Source organism: Stenella coeruleoalba (genome assembly GCF_951394435.1).
Source record: "Stenella coeruleoalba genome assembly, chromosome: 3".
In the NCBI taxonomy this organism is placed as follows: Eukaryota; Metazoa; Chordata; class Mammalia; order Artiodactyla; family Delphinidae; genus Stenella; species Stenella coeruleoalba.
In genome coordinates this window covers 153658741-153678713 of record NC_137148.1, presented here as the reverse complement: position 1 = coordinate 153678713, position 19973 = coordinate 153658741, and the positions used below count along the sequence as shown (strand labels likewise).

The 19973-nt window shown below is 37.5% G+C and overlaps 1 protein-coding gene across 1 annotated transcript in view; it reads right to left on the bottom strand.

The window, feature by feature from the left end:
- The window catches only part of FAF2 (Fas associated factor family member 2), a 59882-nt gene that overhangs the window by 23664 nt on the left and 16245 nt on the right, over window positions 1-19973 (bottom strand). Inside the window, exon 2 of the mRNA XM_079915438.1 lies at window positions 2921-2989. Coding sequence (XP_079771564.1) covers window positions 2921-2989 — 69 coding nt within the window. The remainder of the gene's footprint in view (window positions 1-2920; window positions 2990-19973) is intronic.

The following is a 19973-nucleotide window of genomic DNA, read 5'->3' as shown; positions in this document are numbered from 1 at the left end:
CATCTCCCCCACCAAATAAACACAGAATTTATTAATGCATTTTATTTGCACCATGTACTGTCTTCCCACAGCATATAGAAAAGCATTCTCTTTGATATATTTGTTATTAACATTGGGAAAGTTAATATTATCAGCACACTAAGCAGAGGTGTATATATAAGAAAGTCTGGAAGGACATATGATATACTAAAACATCAAAAGTAGTTATCTCAAGTATGGTTATTAAGAACTTTAATTTTCAACTTTATAAACTCTTAAATTGTTTGTAGACATGTATTGGTTTTGTAATCAGGAAAAAACAAAGATATTACCAATGAAAAATAAAGAAATCTATAAAACCACATTCAAGTTCATCATGTCAAGTAGTCTTATTAAGTAACCAGAAAAAAAAGAAACAGCAGATTTTAATTGTACATTTAATAAGCTTGATTGAATACAGACACCAAACCTTCATCCCACAAAAAACACATTCCTTGACAACCACTGTTGTCGATAGTGGTTACTTCTAGGAAAGAAAGGAAAGAAAGGGAGGGGGTGCAGACAGGATGACATGCAAGCAACTGACAATGGGGGCTTCAATTTTATCTATATTTGTTTAAGAGAAATTTGAAACAAGTATTGCAAAATGCCTGCTTTCAGGAGCTGGATAGTAGGTACATGGTGGCTCCTTTTATCTCTATATTTTTCTCTAAATTTTAAGAATTTAATTTTTTAAAAATATATATTTTATAATGTTATTAAATGACAAGCACCTTAATATATAAATATTAAATTATATAAATAAAATGAAAGATTAATATGAAAAGGATAAACAAAAAAAAACAAGCTACTAGGAATTCCAAATATGTTTCTAAATAACTCTTGGGCCAAAGAAGAAAATGAAAAACTTTTAAAATACAGTTTCAGAAGAAAATTCACAGCCTTAAATGCAAGAAAGAGTACAAATAAAGCTGCAAAAATCATAATGCTAAAAAAAGGAACATAAACCTACAAAAGTATGAAAAAATACATTAAAGAGAGATTTTGCTTAATAAACAGAAAAAAGGAACTGATAAATATAAGAGCTTTTTATAAACAAAACAAATAAAATAAACTAGTCTCCAGCAAGTCTTGTTTTTAAAAAAGGAAAATAAGCATAATAAAAACAATGAGAAGAGAGGATAATAGAACAGACACAGAAGAGAGTAAATGATATGCTGCTTTGTACAGCCTATGCTAAATAACCTGGAAATCTCTAAGAAAAAAGCATCTTCTAAGAAAGCTTATCAACAAATAGATTATGAATAATGGGGAAACCATGAAGAAGTCAATAAAGAACAGGCAGAAATAAGTTTTCAAGTGCTTTCTTTAAAATCTATGCTATCTAGGCTTCTCAACTCATTTTATCAAGTCAGTCATTTTATAAAGCCAGCATATGCTTGAAATCAAAGCCTAACAAGGAGACAACACCAGAGTATCATACAGAGCAACATCATTCCCTCTGCCTAAAACGCATTCCCCTTAAATGTGCACATTCGTTATTCCTTTTCATCATTCAGGTGTCAGCTCAAATATAACCTCCCCAGAAAGGCCTTACTTGACCACCCTATTAAAATAACTTTCCTGATCCTCTTTGTTCTATTTTCTATACTCATCTTATTCATAGCATTTACTGCAAAGTTAAATTACCTAGAATTAAGCTCCATGAGAGTAGGGACTTCGTCTTATTTGCTGGCATAGTACCAGAGCCTAGAATTTAATTGCTCAAAAATAGTGCTGAATAACTAAATATCACTTAGGAGTATATTTTCAGAAATCCAGCACCCTATTCAAATAATATATCATAATTAAACAGTAATTTCAACAGATATCAAAAGGGTGCTTGATTAAATTCAACATCCACTCTTGATATATATTAATATACCAAGAATGGAAGAAGAGTCAATAAATATTTGAGAGCCTAAGACATACTAGGATCAAATTTATATGCTGGGAATACAGCAGTTAACAAAACCAAAAGAACTCTGCTCTCATGGAGCTTATTACATTCTAGTAGTTCTATCTCAAAATAATAACGTAACCAGAAACATACCTGATAATAAAACATCACAGGCATTATAGTGAGGACAAGATGTCTGCTATTACCATTATTAATTGAGACTGCTCTGAAGTTCTAGCCAATTCAATATAAAAAAAACCGAAAGATCCATATACTGAAAAAAAAAATCATGCAGTTGCAGATGACACAACTATCTAGAAAATCCAAAAGAATAAATTATAAAATATGTAAGAAAAAGGTTCACATGATGGTATCTGGTTACAAATCAAATATTTAAAAACCAGTATTTTTCTCGAAGAGTAATTAAGAAAAAATAAAGAGAGAGGGACACTATACTGAGAGATTTGGTCACAATCTTTTCTATGATTTTATAAACTTTGATCATAAAATTCACCTTTCTCACAAATTTATTTTTAAAGACTAAAGAGCTGTAAATTTGAAAAAACATCTATTGAGAGAAGATTCCTGCTGTGAAAAAAAATACGTGTCACCTGCCATCCACTGACAATTCCACCCAGAAGCAGGCGTCCAGACAGCCCTGCGTGGTGACTGCAGGCTCCTTTGTGATAGCAAGACAGTAGAGAAAGGAAAAGCCTTAACAGGGCGGTGGGGTTTTTTAATGGTATACTCATAGAGGAGACCTGCTACATAGGATGAATGAACCGAGCTAAAATGTATCCAAAATGGCTAAATCTCAAAACTTAACATGGATTGCAAAAGGAGGGACTTTGCAGAAAAGGTACAGTTTGTTACCTTTCACAAAAATTTTCAGACATTCATAAAAAAACAAAGAAACAAACAAAAAAAACACGTGTCTTTGAGATTTGTTATCAGACCAGGGAAAAAGAAATATAAGTAAGCTCACAATGAATCCTATTATACCTCTATGTTCCAGTTATGCTGTTCCAAGGTATGGCGACATTGATCCATAGATTCTATGCCAGTCAGATCCTGAAAGATTAAAAACAAAAAGTTACTTAGGGAAAAACTAACAGTACATATTGGATATTTTTACTCCTAATAGAATACTTATGAATACCGCTGGGAAAATAAAGTTTTGAAGGCAGATACTCAAGTATGGTAAAATGTCACTATTCAGAATTTATTCAGTCAGTTATTGTAGATGTTACTCCCATACAACAACAAAAAAATGAAAATTCCTTGTCTTTTAAAACTTCAAGGCTTTCAAGACTACTTGATCAAAATCAATATTCTCTCAATTTCAAGTTTAAAAAATGAAAGACTTCTTCAACCTCTGCGCCCAGCAAAATAGTCTTTAATGCTAAACATCTATTGTTTATCATACTGATATAAAAATGCAGGTTTTCTGCAAATGTAATGCCTTTCACTAACTTACATCATTTTACCTATTAGCTTATAATTCAAAATGTGTAAAACTTTTTATCAAAGGAAGTCTGTAATTCAGATGCTTCCCTCCAATATGTACTTTCCCTACTCCCTTCTCCTTGTACTATTCTCAGGTTTCACTTTGTCTATGACCAAATTTCCTTCTCTGGCTCTTCTCCTATCCCCTCTAAATGTAGAAATTTCCCTAAGGATGTGTCCTTGGCTTTTGCCTCTTCCTGGCAATCCTCAATGACCCTTTCTACTCAAATGACTCATAAATTTCTGGACCTGTCACCTTTTCTGAAGTTTAGCAGCATGTTTCCAATAGCCTATTCAACATTTCTACGTAGATGTGGCACCAGTACCACAAATGCATCATTTAAAACCACTGTATGTGTTAATGACATCACCACCTTCCAAAATATACAGGCAAATATGACATCTGGAACCTCAGCCTCATCTTTGAGTACTCTATCCCTTGAACTACATACTTCATCAGTAATCAAGTTCTGACTGTTTTCTATATCTATAATCACATTTCCATTCCCTGAGCCGGCATCTTCAATCAAGCTTTAATGACACCTCAAGTGAATTGTCAAAATAATTAATTTCTCCTCCTCTTTCTAACTCTTCCCCACCTCCCCTGGTCTCCCCACTCCCCTGTGTGTGTGTTATTTCTCTGCTCAAAAGTTTTCAGCTGACTGGATAATAAAATCCAAAATCCTTAGCTTGGCATTCAATTGTTTCTATAATGTGGCGCCAACCTAGCTTTCTACATTATTTTCTATTTCCCTTTAGGTGTCCGATACTCAACAAATCTAACAGCTTACGTGTACACCTAATGACCAGAATTTCCACAGAGCTAAATTCTAGCCTTGCTTCAAGGTCTAATACAAAAGCCAAACCCATCCATCCATCCTTTCATGCAACACATGTCTACTGTTTATTTCCTATTCTGTGTATTACTTACTATGTCCAGGGATATAGGGATGAATACAATACAGTCTCTATCCTCAAGAAATTCCTCTTAATAACCAGCAAGCAACAGGAAAAAGAGATTGATCTCAACCTGCTAAGAATGTCATAACATGTACTGGTGAGTCAGGAGCCTGAGATTCTCGCTTTGGTTCTGTGCCCTGTGATCAGTGACCAAACATGTTTTAATTCTAGCTTCCTTTATGTACAACGTGAGGGATTTAATTTGGACTATTTGGATATCCTTTCCAAAGCTTAGAAGAAGAAAACCAAAAACTGAACTTTGCATTCTTTAGGTATGCAGTCGTTTATTTTTTTTAATTACACAAGTAGTATAGAAACTTTGCTTTTTTCTTTAAACTGAACTATTTATTTATGGCTGCGTTGGTTCTTTGTTGCTGCGCGCCGGCTTTCTCTAGTTGCGGCGAGTGGGGGCTACTCTTCGTTGCGGTGCGTAGGCTTCTCATTGTGGTGGCTTCTCTTGTTGTGGAGCACAGGCTCTAGGTGTGCAGGCTTCAGTAGTTGTGGCTTACGGGCTCAGTAGTTGTGGTTTGTGGGGTCTAGAGAGCAGGTTCAGTATTTGTGGTGCATGGGCTTAGTTGCTCCATGGCACATGGGATGTTCCTGGACCAGGGCTCGAACCCGTGTCCCCTGCATTGGCAGGCGGATTCTTAACCACTGTGACACCAGGGAAGTCCCTGCTAATATATTTTTATGTTTAAAATACTACAAAATTTTCAATAGTGCAATTGGAAAGCTCTGTTAAGAACTCTAGAGCTCTATTAAGAACCACTGGCTTTGACAGCTCTGACAATGTGGATTTTTTCCTGACCCCTGCGGGCCTCTTACCAGTTTGGCTATTGCCTTCTGGCTTATAATAGGATCGCCTTTAACTTTTGATTTCCTTACAGCCCATTGCAGATAACTGGGATGTCCAGGGTTCCACTCCCTCTCTGTACATTCTCTTTAAGAATTGGGACTTTACTTTTACCTTCTTCTCAGGGTATGAATGACTACTCTGTCTTTACCAAAAATGTTTTCTACCTCTCTTATGAACCTATTATTTTCTATCAGTTATTATGACTATTTACACTCATTCTACTGCCTTATCAGAGGATACATGCTCCTTAACGGCAGTGTCTGTGGTTCATCTCTATATAATGCTCCCCAGTACCTAGCACACAGTTAAGGGCTTAAAAGGCTGCAGAAAAAGTCTGTCCGAGTTAAAAAGACCTTTTAGTATAAGCTTCAATAATCATAGCTACTAAAGTGAAATCCTCTAGAAAATGTCACCAAAACTCATGGTATATTAATACCCTGGGGTTTTAATTAAACTCTATCTAGTCAGAACTAGATGCTAAGCTGGCTGTTAAAAATACATATTTGCAGAATCTTCCTGGAGATCAATAAGTCAGGGATGGAGCCAAGGAATCAGTGGGTTTTTTGAAAAGCTCCTCAGTTGATTCTAATGTACAGTCAGGCCAGGAAATCCATGGTACTGTACAATTCTAAGTGGGACCAGAGATTATACGTCACTTATTAAAATAACTTTTTAAAAAAGGGGTTATGAACACTGTAGGAGAGAACAATCAGGGTAACTGTACATCTTCAGTATACTGAAATACTTAACCTAATGCAAGCAAAACCCTTTTATTGTACAAGTAGTGAATCAGGGTAAACTAGAAGCCCAACTTGAATAAGCCTGCTTTTCAGTCACTACTGATGAGTATTAAAAACATGCACTAGCAATATGCTAGGAAAGGACTATTCATATATCAACAAATATTAACTGATCTGGTATTCTAGATATCCAGGATACAAATACAGTCCCTGCACTCATTAGGCTTGTATCCTACTAGAGAGAGACTGAGCAAAACAAACCACACACATAGAGAAAATAAATGAACAAAAATTTAGGCTGGGGATTCCTCAGGATACGGTGCTCAAAGAAGGACTCTCCAAGGAGATAACATTTCAGGAGAGACCTGATGAAAGATAAGGGTCCAGTCATGGGAAAATATGTGGGAAGACTATTCCAGGCAGAAGGACAAATGCAAAAACTCTGAGACAAATGGATACATGACACTATGCATTTGTCAAAACCCACAGAACTTTACAGCAGAGTGAACCTTAATGTACAGAAATTTAAAAAATAATTTAGAAGGTGAGAGGATCCCAGGATGGAACACAGACTGTGACAAAATAATCTAATTGTATTAAAAATATATGAAACAACCTCACTGAATGGGGTGGGAGGAAAAGGTGTTAACCTAAAACTCTGGAAATGAGTGAAGTCTGTAAGACTAAAGGCAAAAGGAACTGCACACAAGCACTGTGCTCTAGCTGACAGAGTTGGTTCACTGTATATGTTAATTCTGAAGCACTATATCCATATACTTATACTCTGAACAATAAAACAGAGAGTGGGAGCCAGTTTTCTCATTGTTGAAGCGGGAAGTTACAGATAGTCGAGGGGAGAAGGCTGGAATGATCCATGTGGGTGAGAGCTGGAAACATCTGAATCAACTCATTTTTAAGTTTAATTTAGACAGATGGCTGCATATAGAACTAGTTAGCTTAGTATACACACGTATGTCTTTGCTCTATCAGCTGAGAGGGCCTAGAGGCAACAACACACACCCCAATAGCAAGCACACATAATGCCCAGATTCTGGTTTATAATACTGTTCTCCAATAAAAGGAACCAGGTTCCTTGGAGAAATGGCTAATTCTAGGACTGGAGCAAAAAATACACAAGATGAGCCTGGAGAATCCTGTAGTTCCAGAAAGTAAAGGAGTGCTCAAAAAACCCCATAATGATGGGAATATATCAAAGTGATACAGGAATCAACTGAAAGAGCTCCCAATGGCCAAAGCTGGTACAATTTGAGCAAGAAAATAAAGTAGTAATAGGTTATAATCCAAAATACAAAATAAACATCCTTGAGTCCATATGAACAGAAATACATGACTGAATAAATAAATAAATGGGGGAGAATAGACAAATCCTGTGCAGAATTCCAAATAACTATGTAGATACTTTGCCTTCTAGGAGGTGGAACATAACTCTTCACTCCTTAGGTATGTATGGGCTGTGCATAGTGACTTCCTTCCAAAGAGTACAGTACGGAAAAGGAGGAAAAAAGATTAACTTCATAGTGGAGAAACCTGACAAACACTACCTGAGCAAGATGATCAAGGTCAACATCAATAGCGATAAATCCTGTTGATAATATGTACCCTTGATAAAATGTAATGAAAAGGCACTTTACCTCTGTGGTCTTCCTCCCCAAACCCCAAACTCCAGCCTCATCATGAGAAAAACATCACAAAAATCCCAATTGAGGGACAACCCACAAAATACATGACCAGTGCTCCTCAAACTGTCAAGGTCATCAAAAACCAGGAAAAGTCTGAGAAACTGTCACAGGCAAGAGGAGCCTAAGAAGGCACAGTCACTAAATGTAAGATGGGATCCCAGAACAGAAAAAGGACATTAGGTAAAAACTAAAGAAATCTGAATAAAGTGTGGACTTTAGTTAATAATAATGCAATAATACTGGTTCATTAATTGTGACAAATGTACCAAACTAGTATGTAAGATGTTAATAAGGAACACTGAGTGAAGGTATATGGGAAGTCTGCATACTATTTTTAAAAGTTTTCTGTAAATCTATTCTAAAATAAAACGTTTATTTAAAAAGTGGAAAAACAGCACTTCCCTGGTGGCACAGTGGTTAACAATCCGCTTGCCAATGCAGGGGCCATGGGTTCGAGCCCTGGTCCAGGAAGATCCCACATGCTGTGGAGCAACTAAGCCTGTGCACCACAACTACTGAACCTGCGCTCTAGAGCCTGCGAGCCACAACTACTGAGCCCACGTGCCACAACTAATGAAGCCTGCACACCTAGAGCCCATGCTCCATAACAAGAGAAGCCACTGCAATGAGAAGCCCGCGCACCGCAACGAAAAGTAGCTCCCGCTCACCCCAACTAGAGAAAGCCTGTGCGCAACGAAGACCCAACACAGCCAAAAAAAAAAGTGGAAAAACAAAACAAAACAAAACTGGGGTGGGAGAGACACATCTGAGACAGAACAAGCTTGGCAAGTTGGCAGATAAGGTCTGAGAAGTAGGCAGGGTAGGGAAAGTTCATCTAGGGTTGTGTTTCTCAACCCTGCTTGCACATCAGAAGCATCCAAGGGGAATCTACAGCTATCTAGACACCTCCCCCCCCACAAAAGCAATTTAATCAGATTCTCTGAATATGCAGGCTAGGCACAGGTAAATTTTTTCCTGGAAGGGAAGGAGCTTCCAGCTGAGTCTAATGTACAGTCAGAGTTGAGAATCACTAACCCAGAGCCTTACTTCTAAGTTCAGCAGGAGTGTCATGACCATATGTAGCCAGTCATTCTGGCTGCTTTGTGAATTAATTGTAGAGGACATGACAGAGAGCAAGAAACAGCAAGGAGACTATACAGGAATCCTAGGGAAAGAGAATGCTGGTTTAGCATAGGATCGTAGCAGTGAAAAGGGAAAGAAGAGGATAGATTGAGGTTATATTGTAAAGACAGAGCCAAGAAGATTGGATAATATGTGGAAGTAGAAGAGAAATATTAAGATACAGTGTTCAAAAAAATTAGGAGGAAAAGTGGAAACAGACCGCCAAAGATGAATGCACTCTTATTCATTATATCATGATGCTAAATGCATCGTGCGGGAATGGATTTCCTGACCTCAAAGCTAGCCAACAGGATCCAAAAATGAAAAACATGCCGAACTCATCTGGCACTCACTGTCTGAAAACAGATGCAACTCATAACCTAGACATGGGTCGGCTACCTGGGTTTTCTCTCAGTTTTGTACTTTAAAAAACCTAGTATAAGTTAGGTTAAGACAGTTTAAATACTAGAGAAAGATGAGGAAGGGAGAGGTTTCCCTGTGGTCACAACCACTACCACTTCCCTGTATTCCAAGAAAAGGATTTAGAGTTTTGATTCAATCTCCTTTCCAAACTTAAAAACAAACAAACAAAAACAAACATACAGGGGGAACTGATTAATGGTCTTTGCTTCTCCTTTCTAGACTGTAAGCATCTTGACAAAAATCCATTCACCTTCGCTTTCTGATCTTCGTAGGACTCTTCTGGTGTTTTCTCTCCTGGCTTGGGAACCAATCTTTCCACCCCATTCTTTCCACTAACAAGCCCCACCTTTCACACATCACTGCATACAGTCAAGGTTTGGGGAGATTTCTCAATTTTCTCTTCTCCATGAGAGTCTTCTCTCCAGGATATGCACAAATTTGAGCATTCTTACTTATTATACCAAGTACTCCTTTATGCATTAGTCTCCATAACCCATTTTAATGATTATATAATATTCTAATTGGCTAAAACAATTTACATATAGATTTTGCAACTGCTTCTGATGTTCTGTTATTAAAACAGCACTTTGATGAACATTTCTGTTTATAAAGTTTCTCTGTATTTAGGCTTTTACCCCTTAGGATCCAGTTAAAATTATGGGCCAAGGAATATACATTTTTCCCCCCACATTCTCAGTTTTCCCTGAGAGGAATATACATATTTTTATGTTCTTGATACATACTGCTAAAATGCACTTTAAAAGGACTATTCCAATTTACATTAAATAGGGCTGGTTTCAACGTGAGTCAAAAACTAAATATGTGTCCCATAAAAAACTAAATATGTGTCAAGCCAATAGTCATTTCGGTGCCAATTAAGCTTTGCAATGCCAGCTTTGTTCAAAAAGAAAGAATATTACAGGTTTGGCTGGAGACACTGTATTAGCTTTGCTACCAATTCTCTCCTCAGCAATAACATGTTTGGCTATAAGCACTTACAGAAGAGAGATGAAACACAGAAGCTGAGGGAATTTTATATTTAATAACCTCAGTCATTGGTTTCAAGCTCCTCCCAAACTAATTTCTTTAGAACTCAGCAGGCTGTAATTCTTTTAATAGGAACTTTCTTTTGCAAAGAGAACCCGTTTATCTCTATATCCCCTAGACCTAGTGTAGTGCCTTAGCATACAGTAGAATATGTTTAAATGAACATCTTGCCCTCACGCCAATGATCAACTTTTACTTCTTTATCTCTCTCTAGTTTTTAAACATTGTTCTTTTCATTATCACTCATTTATTCCTACTTTGTGTAAGGAGCTATACAGTTTCCTCAACAATCCCATGAGATAGTGCCATCATACCCATTATCAGTTGAGAATATCAAGACTCTTTAAAAAGAATTATGTGGAAGACACCGCGCACTAATTCAGGTACACAGTAAGTGATCAATAAAGGTTAGCTAAATCTGTAATTTCACCTAACTGGCCTGCTCTTCAGAACTCTGGTTTACATTCAGATCTACTGACATCTGAGGTGATCTGAGATGGTACTGGACAAAACAGCTTCAAGGAGTAGAAAGTTTAACTTTGGCACCTCCTTCTCCCTCTAATCTTTCAGGACCAGTGTGTACCACAAATCCCCTATTCAGGCAGGCCCATCCAAGTCTGTCTCACTGAGAAATATCCCTTGTTCCAAGATGATCTCTCCCTTCCGCCTCCCCTCAAAGCTCTCAAAGCTAACTCCTCTTCAATGAATTGCCCTCCCAAGGATTTAGCATAATATTACATTTAGTTACATCAATTTACACAAATGTAACAGACTGACAGCATTAGTAGGAGAAAGGAAGTACTTATCTTTAGGGCAAAAAAGACCCAGAACCCCAATCAATCTCTAACTAGCAAAATGCATAGGGGAGATTGGAGGGATGTGCGTGAACCATTCTATATCCTTCTCCTATTCCAACCTTAGTCTAACTTCCTCCTCCCAAATCAGATGACAGTAGGATGTCAACACCACTTGGCAACCTACATCTGAAATACTGTGATCCTCGATCTATCTCTTGCTTAAGTATAACTCAAGGAAGGTACCACAAACAACAGACGTACAGTGTTGTAACCAGATGTCTCATTCGACTATTTGGATAGGGATTGGGTAACTAGAGTTAATCACTCTACAGTAATCACTAGAGAGCTTTCCTAAGAAGTGTTTCTTTCCACACCTCATCTGTTTATTATACTAACAAACACTGCAGGAGGTTGAGTTGAAATCTAAGTACTCTCTAAATTCCACTTGGCTTGTTGGCTCTAGCTTGTTGAGGATGCATATTTTAACTTGTTTTCAGTTATTCCCAGAGAGAAACTTGGGAAAAAGCAGAGATCTTTGTTCTCTCTTTCCTGCAACACAGATAGCTTTGCTTTATGCAATAAGCAGTATGCTCTCACTAGTAGTGGCAGGAGAAATGGAATTTGAAGTCCTTTAAGGAAGTGAAGTGATCACACCTCGGCTCTAATCTGTAACTAAAGCTCTTACACTCAGATCTTTATTATTCACATTTAATTACTGATTTACCAAATTAAATACCAGCGGCTTCCATTTCCTAAGCACCTATTACTATGTAATAGGCAATGTAAGTAATAAAGCCCTCATTTTCACCGAGAAACCCAAGGATTCAAGAGGTTATATACTTTGTGTAAGAATATCCTCGTTTAAGAATAATGATAAGTGGTGGAGCCAAGACTGAAACCTAGAATAACTATGTCCAAAGTCCAGGTTGTCTCCTATGCTATACTGTCTCCCATTATTTAACTAATTCATCTTAGAAAACAAGAAGTTTTCAATAAATTCTCAATTTGGAAAATTTCAACAAAATTTTCGTTCAACTGAGAATAAAACATCTGGAATTTTTCCAATTTTCACATTAAAGAGTAAAGATAAATTGAGGACAATATTTCAACCCCTCATTTTGCATAAAAGGAAACTGAGGCTTAGCAAAGTGAACAAGCTTTCCCAAGTCACAGAGCATGAGGGTGGCAGAATTGTCCAGTCTTCTTATTCCCAGTCTCTTCTATCATCACTGTACCTACTGGTAGCTAAGAAACAGCTCATAGATGTACATAAAATTTTTCACCTTTATACCCAGAGTCAACAATTAAGTTTTGTTCTTTTGAGTTTGGTGTCAGATAAGACTGGAAAATGCTGCTTATCAAATCCCCTTTCTGGAAATTCCCAATACATCTTTTAAAGGCTTTGAAAAGTCCTGCCTTTAGTTAAAAAGAAAAAAAAAATTTAACTTCACCTAAAGGAAGGTCTTATCCAAGCAATTAAGAGTAGGTGGAATAAGTGGTGGAGCTTTGTTGGAAATTTAGAAGACACCAGAATCTTGAATAATCCTTCATTCTAATTCTACTAGCTGGGTGAACTTAGGCATCTTTCTGAGGTTCAGTTTCTTTTTTTTTTTTTTTAATTTATTTTTGGCTGTGTTGGGTCTTTGTCGCTGTGCAGGGGCTTTCTCTAGTTGCGGCAAGCAGGGGCTACTCTTCATTGTGGTGCGCGGGCTTCTCATTGCGGTGGCTATTCTTGTTGAGGAGCATGGGCTCTAGGTGCGTGGGCTTCAGCAGTTGTGACACGCAGGCTCAGTAGTTGTGGCTCGCGGGCTCTAGAGCGTGGGCTCAGTAGTTGTGGTGCATGGGCTTAGTTGCTCCGTGGCATGTGGGATCTTCCTGGACCAGGGATTGAACCCGTGTCCCCTGCATTGGCAGGCGGATTCTTAACCATTGCGCCACCAGGGAAGTCACAAGGTTGTTTCCTTATTGGTAAAATGGAAATTAAAATACTAATTAACCCACTGGGTTGTAAAGATTAAGTATAGAATGCTCAATTTATTATTTTTAAGAAACATGAAGGAAACATTAAAAATGAGAATGTTATAATGAAACTGTACTTAGTTCATGTGGACAAGGAAGACATCTGTACATCAACTAAGATGACCATGTGGATTTTTTCCCTTCATTATTTAATGTGGAATATTACACGGATAGAATTTCATATGTTGAAGCATTCTTGGCATTCCAGAGATAAATCCCACTTGGTTATGGTGTATAATCCTTTTAATATGCTGCTGAATTCAGTTTGCTAGTATTTGGTCAAGGATTTTTGCATTAATGTTTATAAGGGATATTGGTCTGTAGTTTTTTAGCGGCATCTGGGTATGGCGGTAATGCTGGCTTCAAAGAATGAGTTAGAAAGTGTTCCCTCCTTTTCAGTGTTTTAAAAAAGTTGGAGAAGGACTGGAATTAGTTCTTTAAATTTGTTTGGTAGAATTCACCAGTGAAGCCATCAGGTTCAAGGCATTTCTTTGTTGGGAGATTTTTGATTATGGATTCAATCTCCTTACTGGTTATAGGTCTATTCAGATTTTCTATTTCTTTGTGATTTAGTCTTGGTAGGTTTTGTATTTCTAGGAATTTGTCTATCTCATCTAGGTTATCTAATTTTTTGGCATACAATTGTTCACAGTACTCTCTTCTAATCATTTTTTTCTTCTGTAGAATTGGTAATAATGTCTCCATTTTCATTTCTGTTTAGTAATCTGAATCTTTTCTTTTTCTTAGTCCACCTAGCTAAAGGTTTGTCAATTTTGTTGATTTCAAAGAACCGATTTTTTGGTTTCATTGATTTTTCTATTCTCTGTGTTGTTTACCTAGGCTCTGTTCCTTATATTACCTTCCTTCTGCTAGCTCTGAGTTTAGTTTGTTCTTTTCCTTCTAGTCCCTTAATTTATACAGTTAGGTTGTTGATTTAAGATCTTTTGTGTTTAAAAATTTTTTTTTATTTTTTGTCCACACCGCGTGGCATGCGGGATCTTAGTTCCCCGACCAGGGATCAAACCTGTGCCCCCTGCACGGGAAGCACGGAGTCTTAACCACTGGACCACCAGGGAAGACCCTTTTATTATTTTTTTTTATTTTATTTAAGATCTTTTGTGTTTTTTAACATTTGTGTTTAATAGCTACCAATGCCCCCACCACTCCCCAAGCATTTCTTGCTGCATCCCGTAAGTTTTGGCGTGTTGTGTTTTCATTTATCTCTACATATTTTCTAATTTTCCTTGTGATTACTTCTTTGATCCATTGGTTATTTAAGAGTGTGTTGTTTACATACATTTGTGAATCTTCCAGTTTTACTTTTGTTATTAATTTCTACCTTAATTTCATTGTGGTTTGAGAAGCTACTTTGTATGATAGCTATCTATTAAAATCAATTGAGACATAACTTCTTATATGTAGAAAACTCTAAAGACCGCCCCCCATCCCTGTTAGAACTAATAAATGAATTCAACAAAGTAGCAGGATACAAAGTCAACACACAAGTTTCAGTTGCATTTCTTTACACTAACAATGAACACTCTAAAAATGAAAGTAAGAAAACAATTCCATTTACAATGGCATCAAAAAGAATACTGTGAATTAACTGAGGAGGTGAAAGACTTGTACAATGAAAACTACAAAACACTGCTGAAAGAAATTAAAGACCTACATAAATGGAAAGACACCCAGTGTTCGTGGATTGGAAGACAATACTGTTAAAAACCCAAAGTGAGCTACAGATTCAGAGCAGTCCCTATCAAAATCCCAATGCCTTTTTTTTTTTTTTTTTTGCAGAAATAGAAAAACCAACCTTAAAACTCATATGGAATCTCAAGGGACCCGAAGAGCCAAAACAATCTTGAAAAAGAACAAAGCTAGAGGACTCACACCTCCTGATTTCAAAACTTACTATAAAGTTACAGTAATCAAAACAATGTGGTACTGACACAAAGATAATCAAAACAATGTGGTACGGACACAAAGACAGACATATAGGCCAATGGAATGGAATAGAGTCCAGAAATAAACTCTTGCATATATGGTAAAATGATTTTTGACAAAGGTGTCAAGACCATTCAATGGGGAAAGACCAGTCTTTTCAACAAATGGTGCTGGAAAACTAGATATCCACATGCCAAAGCTGGATCTTTGCTGTGAAATATATATACTGGTCTTTGCCCCCAGTTTCTGACATAGAGCTCCTAAAACCCTTGCAGATAGGGGTACCAGGAGATTCTTTTGTTCTAACATTTAGTTTTTGACCCCAGTTCCTGACTCAAAGCTCTCAAAACCCTTATAATTTCCTACGTGATAAGAGCACTAGGAGCATCTTTTGTTCTAATATTTGTTCTCTGATCCTGGTTCCTGACAGAGATCCTAAATCCCTTGGAATTTCCTGGATGATATCATTGTATTTTGTTCTAATGAGGTGACTCCTGGTGGGCTCCTGGATAGGGACTGGCCATCAGACAGAACAAACCATGATTAGAAGCTTCAAATTTTCAGCCCCACCTCCCAATCTCCAAAGAGGGGAGAGGGTCTGAAAATGGAATTTAAATCAATCATGCCTAGGCAATAAAGCCTCCGTAAATATCCCAATAGTATAAGATTCAGAGAGCTTCTGAGTTGGTGAAGCCATCTACATGCCAGGAGGGTGGTGCATCCCAACTCCGCTGGGATAGAAGCTCCCCTGCACTTGGGACCCTTCTGGACCTTGCCCTAGATATCTCTTTACCTGGCTGTTTTTCTGTATCCTTTATTATATCCTTTGTAATAAACCAGTAAACGAAAGTGTATTCCTGAGTTCTGTGAACCACTCTAGCAAATTATCAAACCCAAGGAGGGGGTCATGTGAACCCCAATATACAGCTGGTCAGTCAGAAGTTCAGGTGGCATCTGGGACTTGTGATTGGCATCTGAAGTGGGGGCAGTCTTGTGGGACTGAACTCTTAACTTGTGGGATCTGATGCTAACTTCAGGTACACAGTGTCAGAACTGAACTGAATTGAATCTAGGAGAACTGCTTGGCAGAAACTAACACAATATTGTAAGCAGTTATACTCCAATAAAGATGTTAAAAAAGAAAAACAGTACACGTTCCACTACTTCACACTGCATCATTTCCTCCCAGCAGAAGTCCTACGCTCCAAGGAAAGTCAGGTTAATTCCATGACTATAACTTGAAGAGTAAAATATTGCCTTATTCGTCCTGTAACTCACCATGAATTGCATAGAATGCTCCTTAGACTCTAATGCCATGGACTATTATGCTTTATCAATAAATGATGAGAACTTGAAAAAAAAAAAAAGAATTGCTTGATGTGTGGAAAACGTACATGTCTATTCAGAGAAAAGGAGAAACATAGGAGGAGTGTGTTTTTCCTACTCATTTACCTAATACCATATACAAAAATTAACTCAAAATGGATCCATGACCCAAATGTAAAACCTAAAATTATAAAACTCTTAGGAGAAAACATAAGCTAAAAACTTCCTGACACTGGATTTGGCAATGATTTCTTGAATGTGACACCAAAGGCACAGGCAACAAAAGAAGAGAGACAAACTAGACTTCATGAAAATTTTTAAAATTTGTACAACAAAAGACACTACCCAGAGTAAGAAGTCAACCCACAGAATGGGAGAATATATTTGCAAACTGTATATCTGATAAGGGATTAATATCCAGAATATAGAGAACTCTTAAAACAACAGAAAAATAAACAACTTGATTGGGCAAAGGACTTGAATAGACATTTCTCCAAAGAAGATATACGAATAACCAATAAACATATAAAAAGATGTTCAACATCACTAATCATTAGGGAAATGCAAATCAAAACTATAAGCTACCATTTAACACCTGTTAGGACAGCTACTATTGAAAAAACAGGAAATGAAAAGTGCTGGCCAGGATGTGGAGAAATTGGAACCCTTGTGCAACACTGGTGGAAATGTAAACTGGTACGATTGTGGAAAACAGTGTGCAGTGCATCAATAAATCAAAAATAGAACTACTATATGACACAGCAATTCCACTTCTGTGTATGTACACCCATGTTCAGAGCAGCATTATTATCCACAGTAGCTAAGATGGGAAACAACTCAGTGTCTGTCAACAAATGAGTGGAATAAGCAAAATGTGATATACACATACAATGGAATATTATTCGGCCTTCAAAAAGGAGAAAATTCTGCAATATCCTACAACACGGATGAACTTTGAGAAAATTATGCTAAGAAAAACAAGCCAGTCACAAAAAGACAAATACTGTATGGTTCCACTTAAATGATGTATTTAGAGTACTCAAAATCATAGAGAAAGACAGTAGAACGGTGGCTGCCAGGGGCTGGAGGAGGGGGAAATGGGGAGTTATTGTCTAATGGGTATAGTTTCAGTTTTACAAGATGAAAAGAGTTATGGAGATGAATGATAATGATGGTTGCACAGCATTACGAATGTACTAGTTATCACTAAATTATATGCTTAAAAAATGGTTAAGGGGCTTCCCTGGTGGCGCAGTGGTTGAGAGTCCGCCTGCCAATGCAGGGGACACGGGTTCGTGCCCTGGTCAGGAGGATCCCACGTGCCGCGGAGCAGCTGGGCCCGTGAACCATGGCCGCTGAGCCTGCGTGTCCGGAGCCTGTGCTCCACAACGGGAGAGGCCACAACAGTGAGAGGCCCGCGTACCACAAAAAAAAAAAAAAAAAGGTTAAGATGGTAACTTTTATGTGTATTCTGCCACATTTTAAAAATTGGGGGAAAAAGACATTTGTAGTGTGTTGTGAGATGAACTTGAACTTGATTAAAAGGTTCTAAAGTACTACAATCAGATTGTTTTCTGGGAATCAAATAAATTACTTCTCACTAAGTTCCTATTTCAGTATCTATTCTTTCATTTAACACACTTAATTCCACTAAAAAACAAACAAAAACCACTTTGGCCTTATTCAACCTTTCCTAATGTGACTCAGCTACTCAGAATCAAGCAGAAAAGTTGTTTAGGAAGACATAAAGGTGTTATTGCTTTCTTCTTTATGAGAAACATTACAAAGGCACCAAACTTTACTAGTCTTCCAAAATGTCATCTGAGAATCTGGCCTTCCCTGTTCCCTCCCCACCCTCGAGGCCAACAGTATCTGCCACTGTATATGTTTCAAAATAGCGTGAAATTACACTTCCAAAACTTGACATGCATGAGATTTGTGTATGTATATATGTATGTATATATACATACATATATACATGTATCCATATATGTATAATCTAATGTCAAGTGACAAAATGTTAACAATTTACTTTTAAATTTAATTATACTTTTCAGCCTCAAAACTTGGCATTATAAAATGCTCCATGATTTAGATTCAATTATTTATTAAACATCTATGAGTCAAGCACTGTAGTATGTGCTTTCTTATCCACTCTTAAAACAACCCTGTAAAGTTAGAAATATCAGAGTCATTTTGCAGATATGGAAACTGAGGCCTAGAGGGATTAATTAACTGTCAAGATCTCAAATGGTGCAATTCCTAATATGGAGCTCTTTCCCCTACATCATACTGCAAAGATGAGAATGTGGCTAACTCGAATTTTTGCTTTTCCCTTCCTCCTAAAAATGGGATACTTAAAGCTGCTGCAACTGCTTTAACAAAGAAAGAGAAACAACATCAAGAACAACAACAACTAAAACAAAACCCCTCTGGTTAAGTGAGATTTCTGGTGAGTTATTAAATTCACTCAACAAATATTAATTGAGCATCATGCAGCAAGCACCACAAAGAAATCACAGTCCTGATCCCCAATAATTTTGTGGAGTAAAAAGACATGTAAATAGGGACTTCTCTGGTGGCGCAGTGGTTAAGAAATCTGCCTGCCAATGCAGGGGACACGGGTTCGAGCCCTAGGCCGGGAAGATCCCACATGCCGCAGAGCAATTAAGCCCATATGCCACAACTACGGAGCCTGTGCTCTGCAGCCTGTGAGCCACAGCTATTGAGCCCACGTGCCACAACTACTGAAGCCTGCGCGCCTAGAGCCCGTGCTTCCAACAAGAAAAGCCACTGCAATGAGAAGCCTGCACAGCGCAATGAAAAGCAGCCCCCGCTTGCCACAACTAGAGAAAGCCCGCGTGCAGCAATGAAGACCCAATGCAGCCAAAAAAAAAAAAAAAAAAAAAGACATGTAAATAAATAAACTATACACCAGTAATAAACAAATCCAAGTCTTCCAGGGAACTCAGGATGGTATCAGAGTTCTGAGCTGAAAACTAGCAGAAGGAGGTGTTTCAGGGCAACAGAGGAGTATGCATGGAGGCACAGAGGCAATGATAAAGAATGCCATGTTAAGGGAACTGAAAAATATCACTGGAATAGAAATGGAAAGGGTAGAATTATGGAGTTGGACAGTGAAATATGGGTCAGATCATAAGATGCAAAGATTTCATGCTGCTTTAATCAATGCAAAGCAAATGAAAAATCTTAGTGACACAATCAAATCTTTGCTAGAAAGATTATTCTGGAAAGAGTAAGACGGCTGAATTGAAGAGGACAGAGACTTGAAATTAGGGGCAGTGGTACAGTTACTGAAATATTCCAAAGGGGAAATGAAGTGTAAACTAGGGTAGAGGCAATGCAGATAGAGTGGAGGGTTAATTGAGGGTAGTGGATTTTTTGGTTTCACTTATTTAACTCCAACAGGAATTTATAAACACTAATACATATACACATGCATACATACTGAAAAAAAATTCCCCAGATACTTAGCATGAAAATATTTTCTCTTCTAAATTTATACCAGGAAAATGAAAACATTTTCAAAATTTCCTTGGTGGGAAAATCCAAAGCCAAGAGGCACCTCAGTGCTCATAGTGATTTTGCTATTTA